This window comes from Cornus florida, unplaced genomic scaffold (genome assembly GCF_030987335.1).
Source record: "Cornus florida cultivar Cherokee Brave unplaced genomic scaffold, ASM3098733v1 CherokeeBrave_3.0.0_Hap2_Chr11, whole genome shotgun sequence".
Lineage (NCBI taxonomy): Eukaryota > Viridiplantae > Streptophyta > Magnoliopsida > Cornales > Cornaceae > Cornus > Cornus florida.
The window spans coordinates 123,428,197-123,442,462 of record NW_026775581.1 but is presented as its reverse complement, the minus strand read 5'-3'; the positions used below and the strand labels follow the sequence as shown (position 1 = coordinate 123,442,462).

The 14,266-nt window shown below is 31.6% G+C and overlaps 1 protein-coding gene across 1 annotated transcript; it reads right to left on the bottom strand.

Moving 5' to 3' along the window:
- Positions 1-2,210: 2,210 nt before the first annotated feature.
- On the bottom strand, positions 2,211-3,347 carry LOC132285858 (uncharacterized). The gene has a single exon (XM_059788091.1). It carries the CDS (start codon positions 2,972-2,974, stop codon positions 2,507-2,509), a length of 468 nt encoding a protein of 155 aa, XP_059644074.1. The 5' UTR covers positions 2,975-3,347; the 3' UTR covers positions 2,211-2,506.
- Positions 3,348-14,266: the final 10,919 nt, after the last annotated feature.

Genomic DNA, 14,266 nt, shown 5'->3' with positions numbered 1-14,266 from the left:
AATATATTTCACATCTTTTTATATAATTACTTTAAAATTTAAAATTTCAAACTTAAATGTTTAAAATTTAAAATGGCAAGTTAAATCATAAGTCTCACATCTCCTTTTAAAAACTACTATTTTTAAAAATAATATTTAAATTGAAACGGAGAGAATAATATATATATATATATGATTTTGTTAAAGAAGAATTCTCACACAATTCTTATTAGCACGATCTCCTGTAATAATAGGCTATCACACAAAAATCTGTTTTTGAATGTCAGAGACGTTACCCTGATCTCCAAATTATCGTTTTTACTTCCTTGTCGCATTTCTTGATCCGTATATATAGATATTTAATGAACCATAATGTGAAGTACAGATGGCATTTTCGGTTCTTCCACTACAAAAAGCACTTAAAACCTAATCCAAACACCACCAACCTTTCGTAATCTTATTGGAACACCGAAAAAAGTGGAAGAATGTAAATGTGATGGTGGTGCAACGTCCAATTGATTGTTTACTAGTTTCGGTCGGTAGTTTCAGCACTATCATAACCATATGATGAAGAAATTTCATAATTATGTTAGTGGCGCTGTCGAACACGCACCGTGGCACCCACTTTTTACAATTAAATCCATTACAACATATGGAACATAATATTTAATGTATTGTAATAACTATGCCTTACCAACAACATTTATTGACACCTAAGTACATATTAGGTTACATGAATTAATACTATTTGTAACACCCATTTATGAATGGTCTTCATCGCCCTTAAGTTCCAACTGTTACAACCAATATTCTATAACACTCTCAGTTCATTGATCATTGACATAGTAGCAATATATGTTAGTTAGTTCAAGTATAAATATGCATTAATTCCAACAAGACATGTTCAAAGTAACTCACTCAAGCAAGAAATAGGATTAATTCCCAAAAAATTAGAGTTTGGTGATCAATTTTTTTTACTTAAGCAAGAAATAGGATTAATTCCCAAAAATTAGAGTTTGGTGATCAATTTTTTTTTTTAAAAAATTCTTTAAAATAATTATAAACTCACAAAAAGATAAAGAGTAATAGTGCCAAACTTAAAAAATAATTATGCGACCATTTAAGTTTCAATGCCCTCAATCCTTCAAATGAAATATCTTCTCAGTGCAGATTCGGGTGTGCTACGAAAATTATGTTCGAAAATGAAGTTTTTTATTTTGTTTTGGGGAATAGGAATCTCCCAAAGATTGTTTCAACTGGACTAGTCTTTATCAATGCCATTCAAGGCCCTCAAAAGAACGTCTAATAAAAACAGAAGAGAATCAAGTGGGTGGTTGGTGACTGCGCTCGCAGTGCCATGCCACAGATGGACGTGAACCGCGTGGGTCAGATTCCGGCTGAGTGATGGTGGAGAATCATTTTTTCCTTTATGTTGTTTAGAGTCCATTTTTCATTTCCTTTAATGCATCAAAGTTCTAATGAGCAATTACAACTTACTCTTGGAAAATAATTGAGTCTGCTTGATGATGAACATTAGGTATTAGGATCCCTTTTAAGTGTAAATATATTTTTTTTAGAATCACGTCTATGAATATAGTTCAAACTTTACTCGATTCATATTGGAAGGCAAAGCCTTGTATAAGTCTTGTGAATTAATTGGGAACAAATTCTCAAATACCGTGATTATCAAAAAATAAAATTAATTTTTTTTTTTTTTTTTTAATCTGAGTAAGATTGCTCTAAAACAGTTTTATTTTTATTTTTATTTTTATTTTTGACCATCAAAATTTTATTTTTCCATTAATTTAACTGTCAGTGTAACTATAAAAACTTGAAAAAATAATTATGATGAGAAATGTTTGAATATGCGAATTAGTCATTTGTCCAAATAATGTCTATCGATTTGCATGAGGATGATCCACCCTCTATTTGACTTTAAATCCCGAAATTTGAATATTAAGCAGAAGGGAATCATCAGACAGTTGGCATTGGCAAAGCTACTTAGCTAGCTTCCATTGAGTAGCACAAGAAATCATAATTATTTTCGGAATTTTACGTAGGGACTATAATTACAAAATAACAATTATGATAATTTTGTTAAGAAGTCTTAATCTCTCTTTTTATTATTGCTTCTTTTGTAATTTTGTATTATAGTTCTTTAGGTGGGCCCAATTTACAAAACCAAAGAAAGAGAAACAAACAAAGCTAAAACACATCAAAACAAATAAAACTAAGCAGAGAACATCAACATTCATAATTAACCTATACCACTACAAAAGATCACTACATACAGTCCCAACCAAACGTACACATTAACTTCTAAACCTATATACAAATTGGATCAACCGTAAAACACATATGCATATAATGCCATATATATATATATATATATATATGTATGCACTTCTTAGAACACAGAATCACCAAAAACTGTAGATAACAACGATCAATATATATATAACATATTAGAGATAGAGAAAGAGAGAGATGCCTTTGATCGTAGGTTTTTGTGTAGCATTAATTTAGCTTAGAACAGGGCAGTTGTCTTTGAATTAACAGCATAGCTTCTGCTTCTTGGATAAACATCAGTGTTGACCTTGATATCTTCACCAAACTCACAAGCCTTGTCTTCATCAATCCTCCCAATCCCAACACTCTGGCTCCGAGGCACCGCATCCACTCCTCCGGTGACCGGAGAATGTTGTCTCCGTAGAAGATCCAACTCGATCTTGTTGCCAAGACTCCGTGTAGAAGCAACCTTGATAAGCTCCCTGAAATCCTCGTCGTTGCTGGATTTGGAGGAGTTGACACTGAAACTCTTGGGCAAAGAGGAGACTTGGGCGGTAGGACAGCCCATGACGTTGTCGTAGCTGACCTTTCCGGCGCACTGAGTCATGCTTTGAATGTACAGGTCCCTGGCCTTGCTCAACACCTTAATGGGTGCCTTCAAGCACCGACTCAGTTTGGTCTCTTTGCTACTACTCTTCTTGGACATCTTCTCCTAGCTACTCTCTATTAATTGCACTCTTTTGATAAATACTGTAATTAGATTATGATCAGTTATATATATATATTATGTATACAGAGTTGCTAGGAAGTGAGGATTGGAAAAGAGAGAGGAGGAAGAGCTAACGAAAGAGTTTGGCTTATTTGAATGCAATAAATGTGGGGAGAAATATATTGGGTGGAATTGTTTGTTATGGTATGAAAAGAAGGAATTTGGGTATAATTTCTAAGTCTTACAGTAATTTGGAAAGTGATGGGATGGGGCAGAGGGATTTGTAGAGGTTGGATGAACAGTTGGATGTACGAGTGGAAATTGTCAATGTAAAGCCGGTATTGGATTAATTTAATCTAAACAGCCGGGATAAGAACACGACACATATAAAATGACACACACACACACATATATATGGCTCCTGGGGATTTAACAATTCACACCAATGTTGAATATTTCATCCTGATTACTCTATTTTCTTGTACTGATTTTTTATTTATTTTATTTTTTAATCAAGAAAATGAAAAAAAAAAAAAACATAAAGCAATTGTGGTTTATTAATTTAATTTATCTAGTTTGTTGGTTCTTGGTCAAAGTATTGGCAATATTGGAGCTTAATCTAAGTAGATAAGATGGTTGAAAATGATCTTACTGATTGGTGATGATTGTTGATTGTCCATGATGTAAAAGCAATTTTAATCTGCTAGTTTCTTACATTTTTCTTTGTTTGTAGATCCAGCTGAGTGTTTTTTATCCTGAATATTTTGGTCCACATGCAAATTCCCTTATGGTTCTGTAATCTATATACCTTGTTAAAAAATAAGTTCACACATTTTCATTTGTACTCTATGGAAACTTGAGTTTTGTAATATATATATATATTTGAAATTCCAACGACCAATGCTAATATAAAATAATATACTCCTGTATTACGCGTTACAAACTTACAGCAGCGACCTAACAATTAACAAAGACAAAAGTGATGGACCAAGTAACGCGCATTGAACTTGTTGTACTGATTGAGTATTGAAAACATGACACTAAATTTGGTTAGATTTTGGGACCATAAAGGTTTCATCAAATGCCGGTCCTACCAATTGATTGTAAATGTCCGTGGTCCGTGTTCTGTATGTCTATCAATTTGTAAATTGTAATGGTTTAAAGCAAATAAATGCAAGCTTGCATTGAATATGTGTGTTTCCGTACAGTAGGACTTTGTGAATCAATGGCCCCTATCTCACCTCAGATCTACAACAAGTGGGTGGCCGCCCCTCTCCTTTTACCTCTGAAATTAGGGTTTATCTTATCATCAAACATTATTAGAAATGCCCATAATTGTACGCTCAAGTTTACAGATAACTTGAGTTTTATATCTCCTGCATTTTCAAATATACACTTTTATATGGGGTCATTACTTTTATAACTTTAAGAAGGGTAAATTAGGAATATTATAAAAATAATATATTAAAATTTGAATTTTAACACTTATTTTGTTACATCTAAAAATAAAAAGGTGAACATGTTTTTGTAAAACGCAAAAATGTATATATATTAATGCTCCGAATCATGAGATTATTTTTGAGATATGAATCAAGATTTGTCTTATCCGTTAATTTTATTAATTCAAAAAATACTTTATAGAATAAAGCCATGTTAAGTTTTATTTGATTTCATAAAATAAGATATCGTCAATAACCAACCTAAAATCTTAACGGTTCAAGATAATCGAGTACTTTAAAATAAATGTAAAAACCAGGGGAATGCAAACCTAATAAAACTCCCTACAATTCCTACAATTCATGTGATAATATAAATAATTGAGTCTAAAAAGTCCTCGAAAAGTTAGTGATGTGTGTGATGAGAAATAATTAATTAGATATCATTTTCATCAATGAATTAGAAACAATGAAAGCGATAAAATGGTTCTAGATTTGATACTATAATTTTAATAAGGACCAATAAAGCGATTGCAGCCAACATATCAATTTATCTGAAGATAAAACATGTCTTTATCAATCCTACAGACTCACTGTCATTCAAATTTTATTTAACTAGCTTTATCCTCCAAACATTAGCTGGATCTGTTGAAAATCATGATTAAAAATTTTCAGGTCGGTGAAATTATATTGAGAGGCCTAACCATAAGAAAGTAGGTCTGCCAAACCACTCACATGAACACATCCGAAATTCAACATATTACGGTACAATATATCATTATATATATTTTTGATTTCTTTATTTATTTATTTTTCTGATTTTTACATAAACTATGTGTGCATTTATGATTGAACGAAGAGAAAAGCTACCCTGCATATATTATTTCTTCAAAAAAAATTAACAACATTGTTAAGTACTTCTCCCTATAAAATACAAATATACCTTTTTTTTTTTTTTTCTTTCTTTTTTTATTTTTTATTTTTTATTTTTTATCTGGATATTGAAATATCCATATTTTTTTCCATAAATATGAATAAATAATTTTGTCAAAAGATCGCTTCAATCCAATAATCTAAGTCAAATCTGAATAACTCCAAATATTAAGAGTTGTTAATAGCGGGTGAATTTTAGGACACCAAAATGATGATTAAATTTAGTACTTGATGGAGTAATCTCAGTAAACATACCTACAAACAAAAAAAACAAAAAAGCAAAAAGGAAAATTTATTGTGACCACCAGGCTTTTCTTCTTTATTCTTTCATTGCTCATTATTGAAGTTATGGACGACCCCAATAAAAAAAATTAGGAATCAAATAAAAATTAAAGTCAATAAAATTTGAATAATTATGAAAAACATGGACCGTCCAACAACATGGAATATATTGAATTCGGAATGTTGACTACGACCTTACTCACTCACCCAGAACGGGAGCTAACATAGAACCCAAAAAGAAATTACATGCGAGATTAAATTATTAAACCAAATAGCAATATTCTCCAACAAAAACTAGATAATGTACTATATTATATAAATTATTTCTCTTCCTCTTTACTATATTAATAAATTATTAATAAAACTTTTATTGGACAAGATATTTAATTATTATTTAAAAGTCAATGTGGTTCATGGGTTTATTATCATCGTACAGGAAAGAATTATAAAAAATACCACTAGTAATGTTTAACACCAAATCACTTTTACTTTGAGCTGGTCCTCCTCTCAGTGATCAAAATGAAAGACTTCTCTTAATCCAAATGATTAGACAACCGTTAATGATGAGAGCATCTCTACTAAACTATTGTACCAAAATCCACGTGGCATTGTTGGATTATAGAAGCCAAAAGTCAAGAAAAGAAGAAAAAGAAAAGAGAAATAATTATAAGAGAATCACTGCTGCAAAATGGGTCATGATCTATCAATTCATTTATATTAGTTCGTAAAAAAAATAAATATAGATGAATCTTTTTAAAATATGGATTAAAATGGGTGACACATAACTGCCGTGGCAAAATGGGTCATGATCTATCAATTCATCTATATTAGTTCATAAAAAAAATAGATATAGATGAATCTTTTTAAAATATGGGTCAAAATGGGTGACCCATAATGGATTAATGGGTCACCCATTTTGACCCATATTTCATCCATTATATAAGAGACACAATTTTACGTCATTTATTTGACTCAAATTCACCTTTTCTTTTTCTCTAAAATTCTCGATCCCAAATTCTCTCTCTCCCCTGGTCTCTCTCTCTCTTTAAAATTCTTTCTAAGATTCTCTCTCTCCCACTCTCTCTTTAAAATTCTCTTTCATCATCCTCTTTCTCTCTCTAAAATTCTCTCTCATCATCCTCTTTTCCTCTCTAAAATTCTTTATAGTACTATAGTATTGCTCTGCTACGTCCACAATACATTTTTATTCGTGTGTATTATATATATAGGAATACCTGATTTTTTCATTTAATTATTTATTTTATAAAAAGCTTAATAGATTATTTCATATATATAACTTACCTTCATGCATGTCTAGTCATAAAATAAAATAATATAAATTTTAAAAAATATCAAAATAAATTTAAGGATTTACAATTATCGATACATATTTTTACAAGCTTTTATTCATCTAAAATAAAAACTATAATAATGAAATTATCCAAAATAATAGCATTTTTTTTCCTAAAACGAGTCGGTGGGTCATGATGGGTTGACTCGGCCCATTTTGACTTAAACTCATTTTTAACCCATTACAAGCGAGTTGAATATGAGTCACAACCCATGTTTGACCTATGCCAAACCTGACCCAACCCCCTGTTTGCCACCCCTAAGCATCCCCAATGCAACATCTCCACTTTCATTTTATTCTTTCATAAAGTTTAGTGCCATGTCAGCAATTGCGGTGACATGGCTGTATACATTTTTTGAAGATTTATCTTCCTTGTTGTGCAACCCATTTTTTATATTCTATACTTATCTATTTTATTATTTTTAAAATTTATAGAGACACTATTCATACACAATAAATTTATTTAAAATAATAAAAGGACACAAATGTCCCACCATTCTAAAGGGGCCATGATGTTGTTGGTCTGACCAGGCTCTTCTAAATAGTCTGGACTTTTCATTATGGGCTTTTTACCCCACTCATTTTAGGCTTCTGACTCGTAGACACCTCAATGCATGTACAACAAATGAAGGGCCAAGGCCCAAAAATTATGTGTCCAGCTTCAGCACGTGATCTGTTGTCAGGTCAGGTATAAGTATAAAACAAATTAAATTTGCAACATGTCATTGTTTAAAGTTTCAATTGAGATCTCAGTGTCAAATGGAGAATTTTTTCAAGCTTGCAAATGAAGTGAGAGTTAGAGCATTGAAGCGTCGTCCATTTAAAAAAATTATGTGACTTAGATCTCCTTTAATAGTATTGAAGTCCAATGTGCCCATTCATTGTTATCTCTTTATTAATTATTGTGATAACAAATGAAAATATTAGCCTTAAACTTCCAAGCAAAATAGGAGTAAAAAAGAGGCAGTACTTAAAAGTGAACTAAAACTATTCCAATTTCCAATGAGGTTTCATTTTTTGTCTAATTCTTTTTAAGTTAGTCATCATTCATTATTTTTGTCTTTATTCAATATAAATGGATCATACATTCTCTTTTTTAAATTTATTTATAATAAATCATTTCTTTTATTAGATTTAATTTTAATTTTCTTTATCACTTCATTCTATATATATTAATTTTGGTCAATATGTGCCACACCTAATTTCTTCTTAATTGTTAGATTATTAATCTTATAATCTTTCAAAGTTATTCTCAACACCCATCTTAACGTTGTATTTTTGCTACATGAATGTATTATTGTTGTTCTTTTCTATTTTATTTTATTTATTTTATTTTTTATGTCAACATTTTGCTTATATAAACTAGTTGGTCTTATACTTTCTTTGTTAACTTATTTGGTATAAGTTTATTGCATAAAACCTCACTAGCATTCCTCCACTTTATATATCCAATCTATTCCACTTTTATTGCCTACAACATCATCCAACTCTCCATCTTTCTGTACAATTGATCCTGATTATAAAAAATAATTACTTTGTGTAATGATTTGGTATTGATTTTTTATTTATATATTATCATTTTATATAATAATTACTCAAAAACAATTCATTTGACTTAATGTAAGCTATATAAATAGTTGGGATGGGTGCTACGTATTGTGTTGACATAACAAAAATCCTTCCACAAATTAAATTTATTTTCACATTTTTAAATTAAAATTTATTTATTCAAAAATACATATATATATATATATATATATATATATTATCAACCAGTGAGTGACCTAGCGGTATCAAGTCCCTACTTCTCAAAGAAAGTTTAAAAATTCAAGTCTTGTTTTAGTAGGAAACATGGGTGTTTGAATATCAACTAAGAAAAAAAAAAATATATATATATATTAATTGGAATTACATCTTAAAAGTTGTTTAAATATGATGCACACAGTCCTTAATAAAAAATCCTTCAAGAAGTGGTTGATGAAGCTGGAAAGAAGTCAATAAGTTTTCGAGCGGCGGCATTAACCTTACTTACTTTCAAGCAAAGCCTCCACCATGAAAGCGAAGCAATCAAAAATTTATTTATTTTTAAAAATTCATTCAAACTAATTTTAAAATTGTTTAATCAATGTAATACTAGTATTTAGAAGGTTATTAGGGCATGCGATTGGTAACCACTTTTAATATTTTCTTTTAATTATTATTTTAACTAACAAGAGTAAAAGAGAATTATTAAATTTTCATTTGGCAAAACGTGATGATAGGAAGAAAAAATTTAGTACAATAGATTATAAAATATAAACAGAAACCAGTGACTGAGTGACTGAAACCATTGGCAAATTAAGAAGATGTTACAGAAGATCGAGAAGAGAACGAGACTAAAAGTGCTGACTGGAGACTGGGCCTATAATTGGCTCATGAGTGTGTGGAGCCCACAAAAGACCCACGTGTACCCAGAGTTGGGGGTATTACCGAGTCATGTTCGTTCTCGTGCATGCATACAAACTGCAGATAAATTGACCGGGCGTATTCCGCATTCTTAATTCAATTCAATTACTTGTGAAAATCTGCAAATGAGTTGTTAATCACTATAAATGGATAAATAAATACTACGTAGTAGATTATATTACATTACCCAAAACGAACCAATACCATGTTCTTACTTCGGTGATTACCTTAGGAAGTTGTTCTAGACCTTTAATAATGTTAGAAAAATTATATAATAATATGTTTGATAATGTTCAAACTTCCAAATTCCATCTTACTTTGAAAAAGGATTTCTCTCTCTTTTATTACTTGGTAGGAAATAAGCACGTGCATAATTAAAATTTTATATTCCATTCATTTCAAATTAAATTTTCTTTTTTAGAAATTTAATTATTTAAGAATATAAATTTTAATTTTTTTATTATTATAATTATCAAAATATTCATAGTTGGTCGATGTGAATGTAATTGTTTAGTTTTATAACTTCAATGCAAGAAGGTAAAATTGGTCATTTATTTTGGAACGATCAAAAATAAAAAATTAGACTTTTTTTGGAACAGAGATAGTAATAAATAAATAAAGTATATATATTTTAAAATATATATACACTCACAAATATTAAATATTGATACAATATCTTTGTATTAAGCATTACAATTTACAAATATGATTAACACTCACAAAGCTTTTATATTTTGAGGAATGCCAAGGATTGAGTTGATTCTCTGATTGGTTGTAAAATCAATCATATAAGCTCATTAATTAAATATTTTTTATTTATTTGCATATTAGAAATAGTAATTTTTAAGGACAAAATTATCTTTTTAATATTGGTCTTTCTTTTGTGTGTGTGTATATATATATATATGATAACTTTTGCAATAAATTACAATGCATGTATAGATATATAAATATATAAAAAGCTAAATTTCAGCTTCAAATATTTCTTTTTTTTTTTTTTTTTAACTTTTGTGATTGGTTTTACTAGGGGTGTGCCAAAAAACCATCAAATCGAAAAATCAAACTGGACCGGATCGAGTCGGGCGGTCTTATAACGACCTGAACCGGGAGTTCGAATCGCTAACCGGGTCCTTAACCAAACCCGAGGACACACTAGGGTTAAAATGGTCATTTTACAATATGAGAGGATAATAAGACCTTAAATTAGTCAAATGAAGTTTAAAACAATTATTCTAGACATTTCATCTTGTTCGAAGAGGTTCTACAGTCATCGGTTATGAATTCTCAAAAGTATCCTTACTCGGTTTAAGGGAAATTTTGACACTGTTCCACTAAAATAACTATAAATCTCGACACGAATGGAATTTGAAGATGAGGTTCTCATTGGAAAGCTAACTCAAAATTATTGAAAATGGACTTAAGAATGACCCTTCGAAACGAAGAAGTTATGACCGCCTGAAGTCAAGCGTACCAAGCTATCAACTAAAGAAGTCAAATTAACGCACTGGGGGACTTGAACCGGTTCAGTGGGGCTAAACCTATTTAAGATGGGCAGTGTACTCACTGAACTAGTTTAAGATGGGCAGTGTGCTCACCCTTGAACCAAAGGTCCCCCTCTGAATCGGTTCAAGATGCCCAGAACCTTAAAAATGCCCCAAACAGCTTAAAATTATGATCTTGTGCATATAGACACTACTTTGGTCCCTTGATGACCTTACTCAAAGCCCAAACCTGGCCCAAATCTTCCATTTGATGATGAAATTAACACAACTAGGTAGTAATACATTTAAATAAAGCCATACATGAGTCCGTTACACCATTAAAATTAAACAAATCCGTTATATATAAAAAATATGGCCTTAAGGCCTTACATGGATATTGAAATCATAATGAGACAAGAGAATGGTTTCAAGACCATTTTCAACCATGTGATATATACAAAATGACCCCTAATACAATTTTCAATTTAAAAGGGTGAAATATACATTGAGTACAAAAAAATCCAAGTTCGTCAACCCGTCTAAACTGGTGTTGGATTGTCGTCCGCCACTTCTTTTCCTTATCCTGAAAAATGTTAATAATATAGGGGTGAGTAAATTGCTCAGTAGGTGGTGCCTAAGACACATCTCTTGTGACCCCGTGAACCCAAACAATGAATGGAAGTAAAGGTAACGGGATCATGCCATGCCGGGGAAAAATACCATACAATTTTAAGGTCATAAGTAACAATATCGTGCCATGGAATGCAATGCCATGCTATGTTGCTCTCCACTTTCAAAATCCATTCTATTCGTCACTTTTCAAACCATTAACACAACCCGTCCCATGGTGACCCCATGGCGACACGAGAGAAGGATTGGCTATTGTCCTTGATCCATAGTAATCCCGTAGCATCATTTGGGGCCAGTTAACTCAACTATGCTAAGGTGATCTCCCTAGTTCCCTCTAGGTCACAATAACGCCACGAACCCTAGGTAACCACTAGGCGTCCAAGTTTTCGTAAACCCTTTTATCAGACTTTTTCCCAAAAACCCATTTCTTTCCATTTCAAAACAACTTTCCCATTTTCATGCCCAATGTCATACATGAATGCATCATGCTTTTCCAATGACATGTCAAGTGTGGAATTCATGCTTCACAAGTCAAATATTCACCATATAACATACTTTGCAAGGAATTTGTAGAACTACTACTAATCATGCTTTCACATTACTAAATCTAACCATATAGACAATTAGGCATGGAGTATGATCATTTAAGCATGCTTTTGCATATATATATCAACCAACACATAGTCAAATAATTCATTCTCATCAACTAGGCAATTACACAAGAAATTTACTCAAGTAAAACATGCTATATGTCAATCTATAAGGAATAGTTCACAAAAATCAAAGAGGTTATGTATTAGAAACCACAACCTCAAAAAATGCAAAACCCCCCAATTTGAACCCTCAAATTCGAAATTCCTAGGGTTGACCAAATGGTGAATTGCTCTTATCAACGTGTAGATCACAACGAGTTTTTCGTTTTGCTGCAAAAGGCACCCAAAAATTTCAAAAAATGAGAAAGTAATCAAAGATTGAAATTTGATGTGAAAAGAAAAAAGAAAAACAAGAAAATGAGAGGGAGAAAAAGAGCTTACGGGAGAGAGAAAGAAATGAGGCCAAAATGTGGCCTCTTGGCCACTAAACAAAGGAGTGGTGGGTCCCACCACCACAAAAATATCTTTTTAATTTTTAATTTGCCACCACAAAATTGTATATGCACTAATATAATGCAACCACACAATTTAACTTATGCACAAAATAATTATATATGGTATGCAATAGATCCGTGACACAACTCCCGTACACAAAAATTCCAATAGCGGGTCCCACCCGGAATCGTCCGGCCCGAAAAATAAAAAAATGCTGAAATGGTAACTATTGCATTTCCAAGAGTCCTGAACTCAAAGAAATACCCCAACTAACTCTCGGACACACCTAGCACACTCCACGATGTTCGGCACGCAAAACGAGAAAAGACAAAAATGTCCTTGCAAAAACAGAAAATTCCAATAAATGGAAAATGGTGAAAAACAGAAATATTACAGGTCTAGGCCGGTTTCATATCGGTTCGGTCCGGTTACGATTCTAAAATAATAGAACCGTGAATTTTTGGTTCAACCTCGGATTAAGGTCCTACAAAACCGTACCGGCCCAGACCGAACCGTTATAATATGTTTATATATATATATAGTATCATGAGCCAACATTCATCACTATCTGATTTTTTTTTATTTACTTTTCTTGATCCCAATGTTTTGATTTTTGTGTATATTCCAACATTCCTCCACTATCTTTTTCTTGTGTTTTTTTTTCCTCACTTTGCCTTATTCATGTCTTAGTTGTCATCGTCGCGGTATCCAGCTATTGATCAATCTCTCTCATGCAATCTTCGAAATTTGGTCATTACAGTCGATCTTTTATCGCTGCCATCGGTGACATCCTTTCTCATACTCTCTCCCCTTCTCTTTTACTTTCAATTCACAGATTTCTGAGTCTCACAACGTATTTGCGCCTCAAGCACAACCAACAACGACAACGAATCAAGTTTCTTAGTTTTCAACCACGAATTTGTCATCTTTTTCAGTTTCAGCAAGATTCAACCTTATTTTAATTTTTAGGGTTTAGCTTTTGAGTCTATTTCACCCATTTTCCCCTCTTTTTTTCTTTTTCTATTTTAGTCTTGCATTCGGGAATGTGAATGCTTTTATTGTTATTTTTGTTGTATATACAATTCAAGGGAAAGAAATTCAACTAGAGCCGTGGAACCGAACAGAACCAACCTATTTTTTCACAGTTTGGGCTGGTTCTATTTCATAAATGGTTTGGTTCGGTTTCAAATTTTTTGGAACCGTAGGGAGTGGTTTGGTTCCAAAAATCCTTAAAACCGGACCGTGTGCACCCCTAGGTTTTACAACTAATGTGAATGGATAATTGCTACCTTAGCATTTCTACATTTTATTTCTTTTTTCTAAAGAAATAATAACATAAAAGAGAAGACACAAATATATATAGTAATCAAATGGGCAATAACGCAGCTTCTAGGTACAAACTTGGCCCCCAAAGGGGAGGTCAGGGATTAAAAATATTTTACAGTAAATCTTGCAAAGCTAAAGAGAAAGTTTTATATTACCTCCGTCTCATATTAGTTGTCCATTGTGAAAACTTTGATTCACAACTACTTTTTATTTTTAAGTCATTTGAAGTTAATTTTAGTCATATTATTTTTATATATTATCTATATCCCATATTAGATGTCTAATTCGGTAATTTTGACTCACAAAAATTGTGAGTC

Bases quoted from the DNA above. Each gene is read 5' to 3' on its own strand.
- LOC132285858 (XM_059788091.1), bottom strand. From the start codon at position 2,974: ATGTCCAAGAAGAGTAGTAGCAAAGAGACCAAACTGAGTCGGTGCTTG.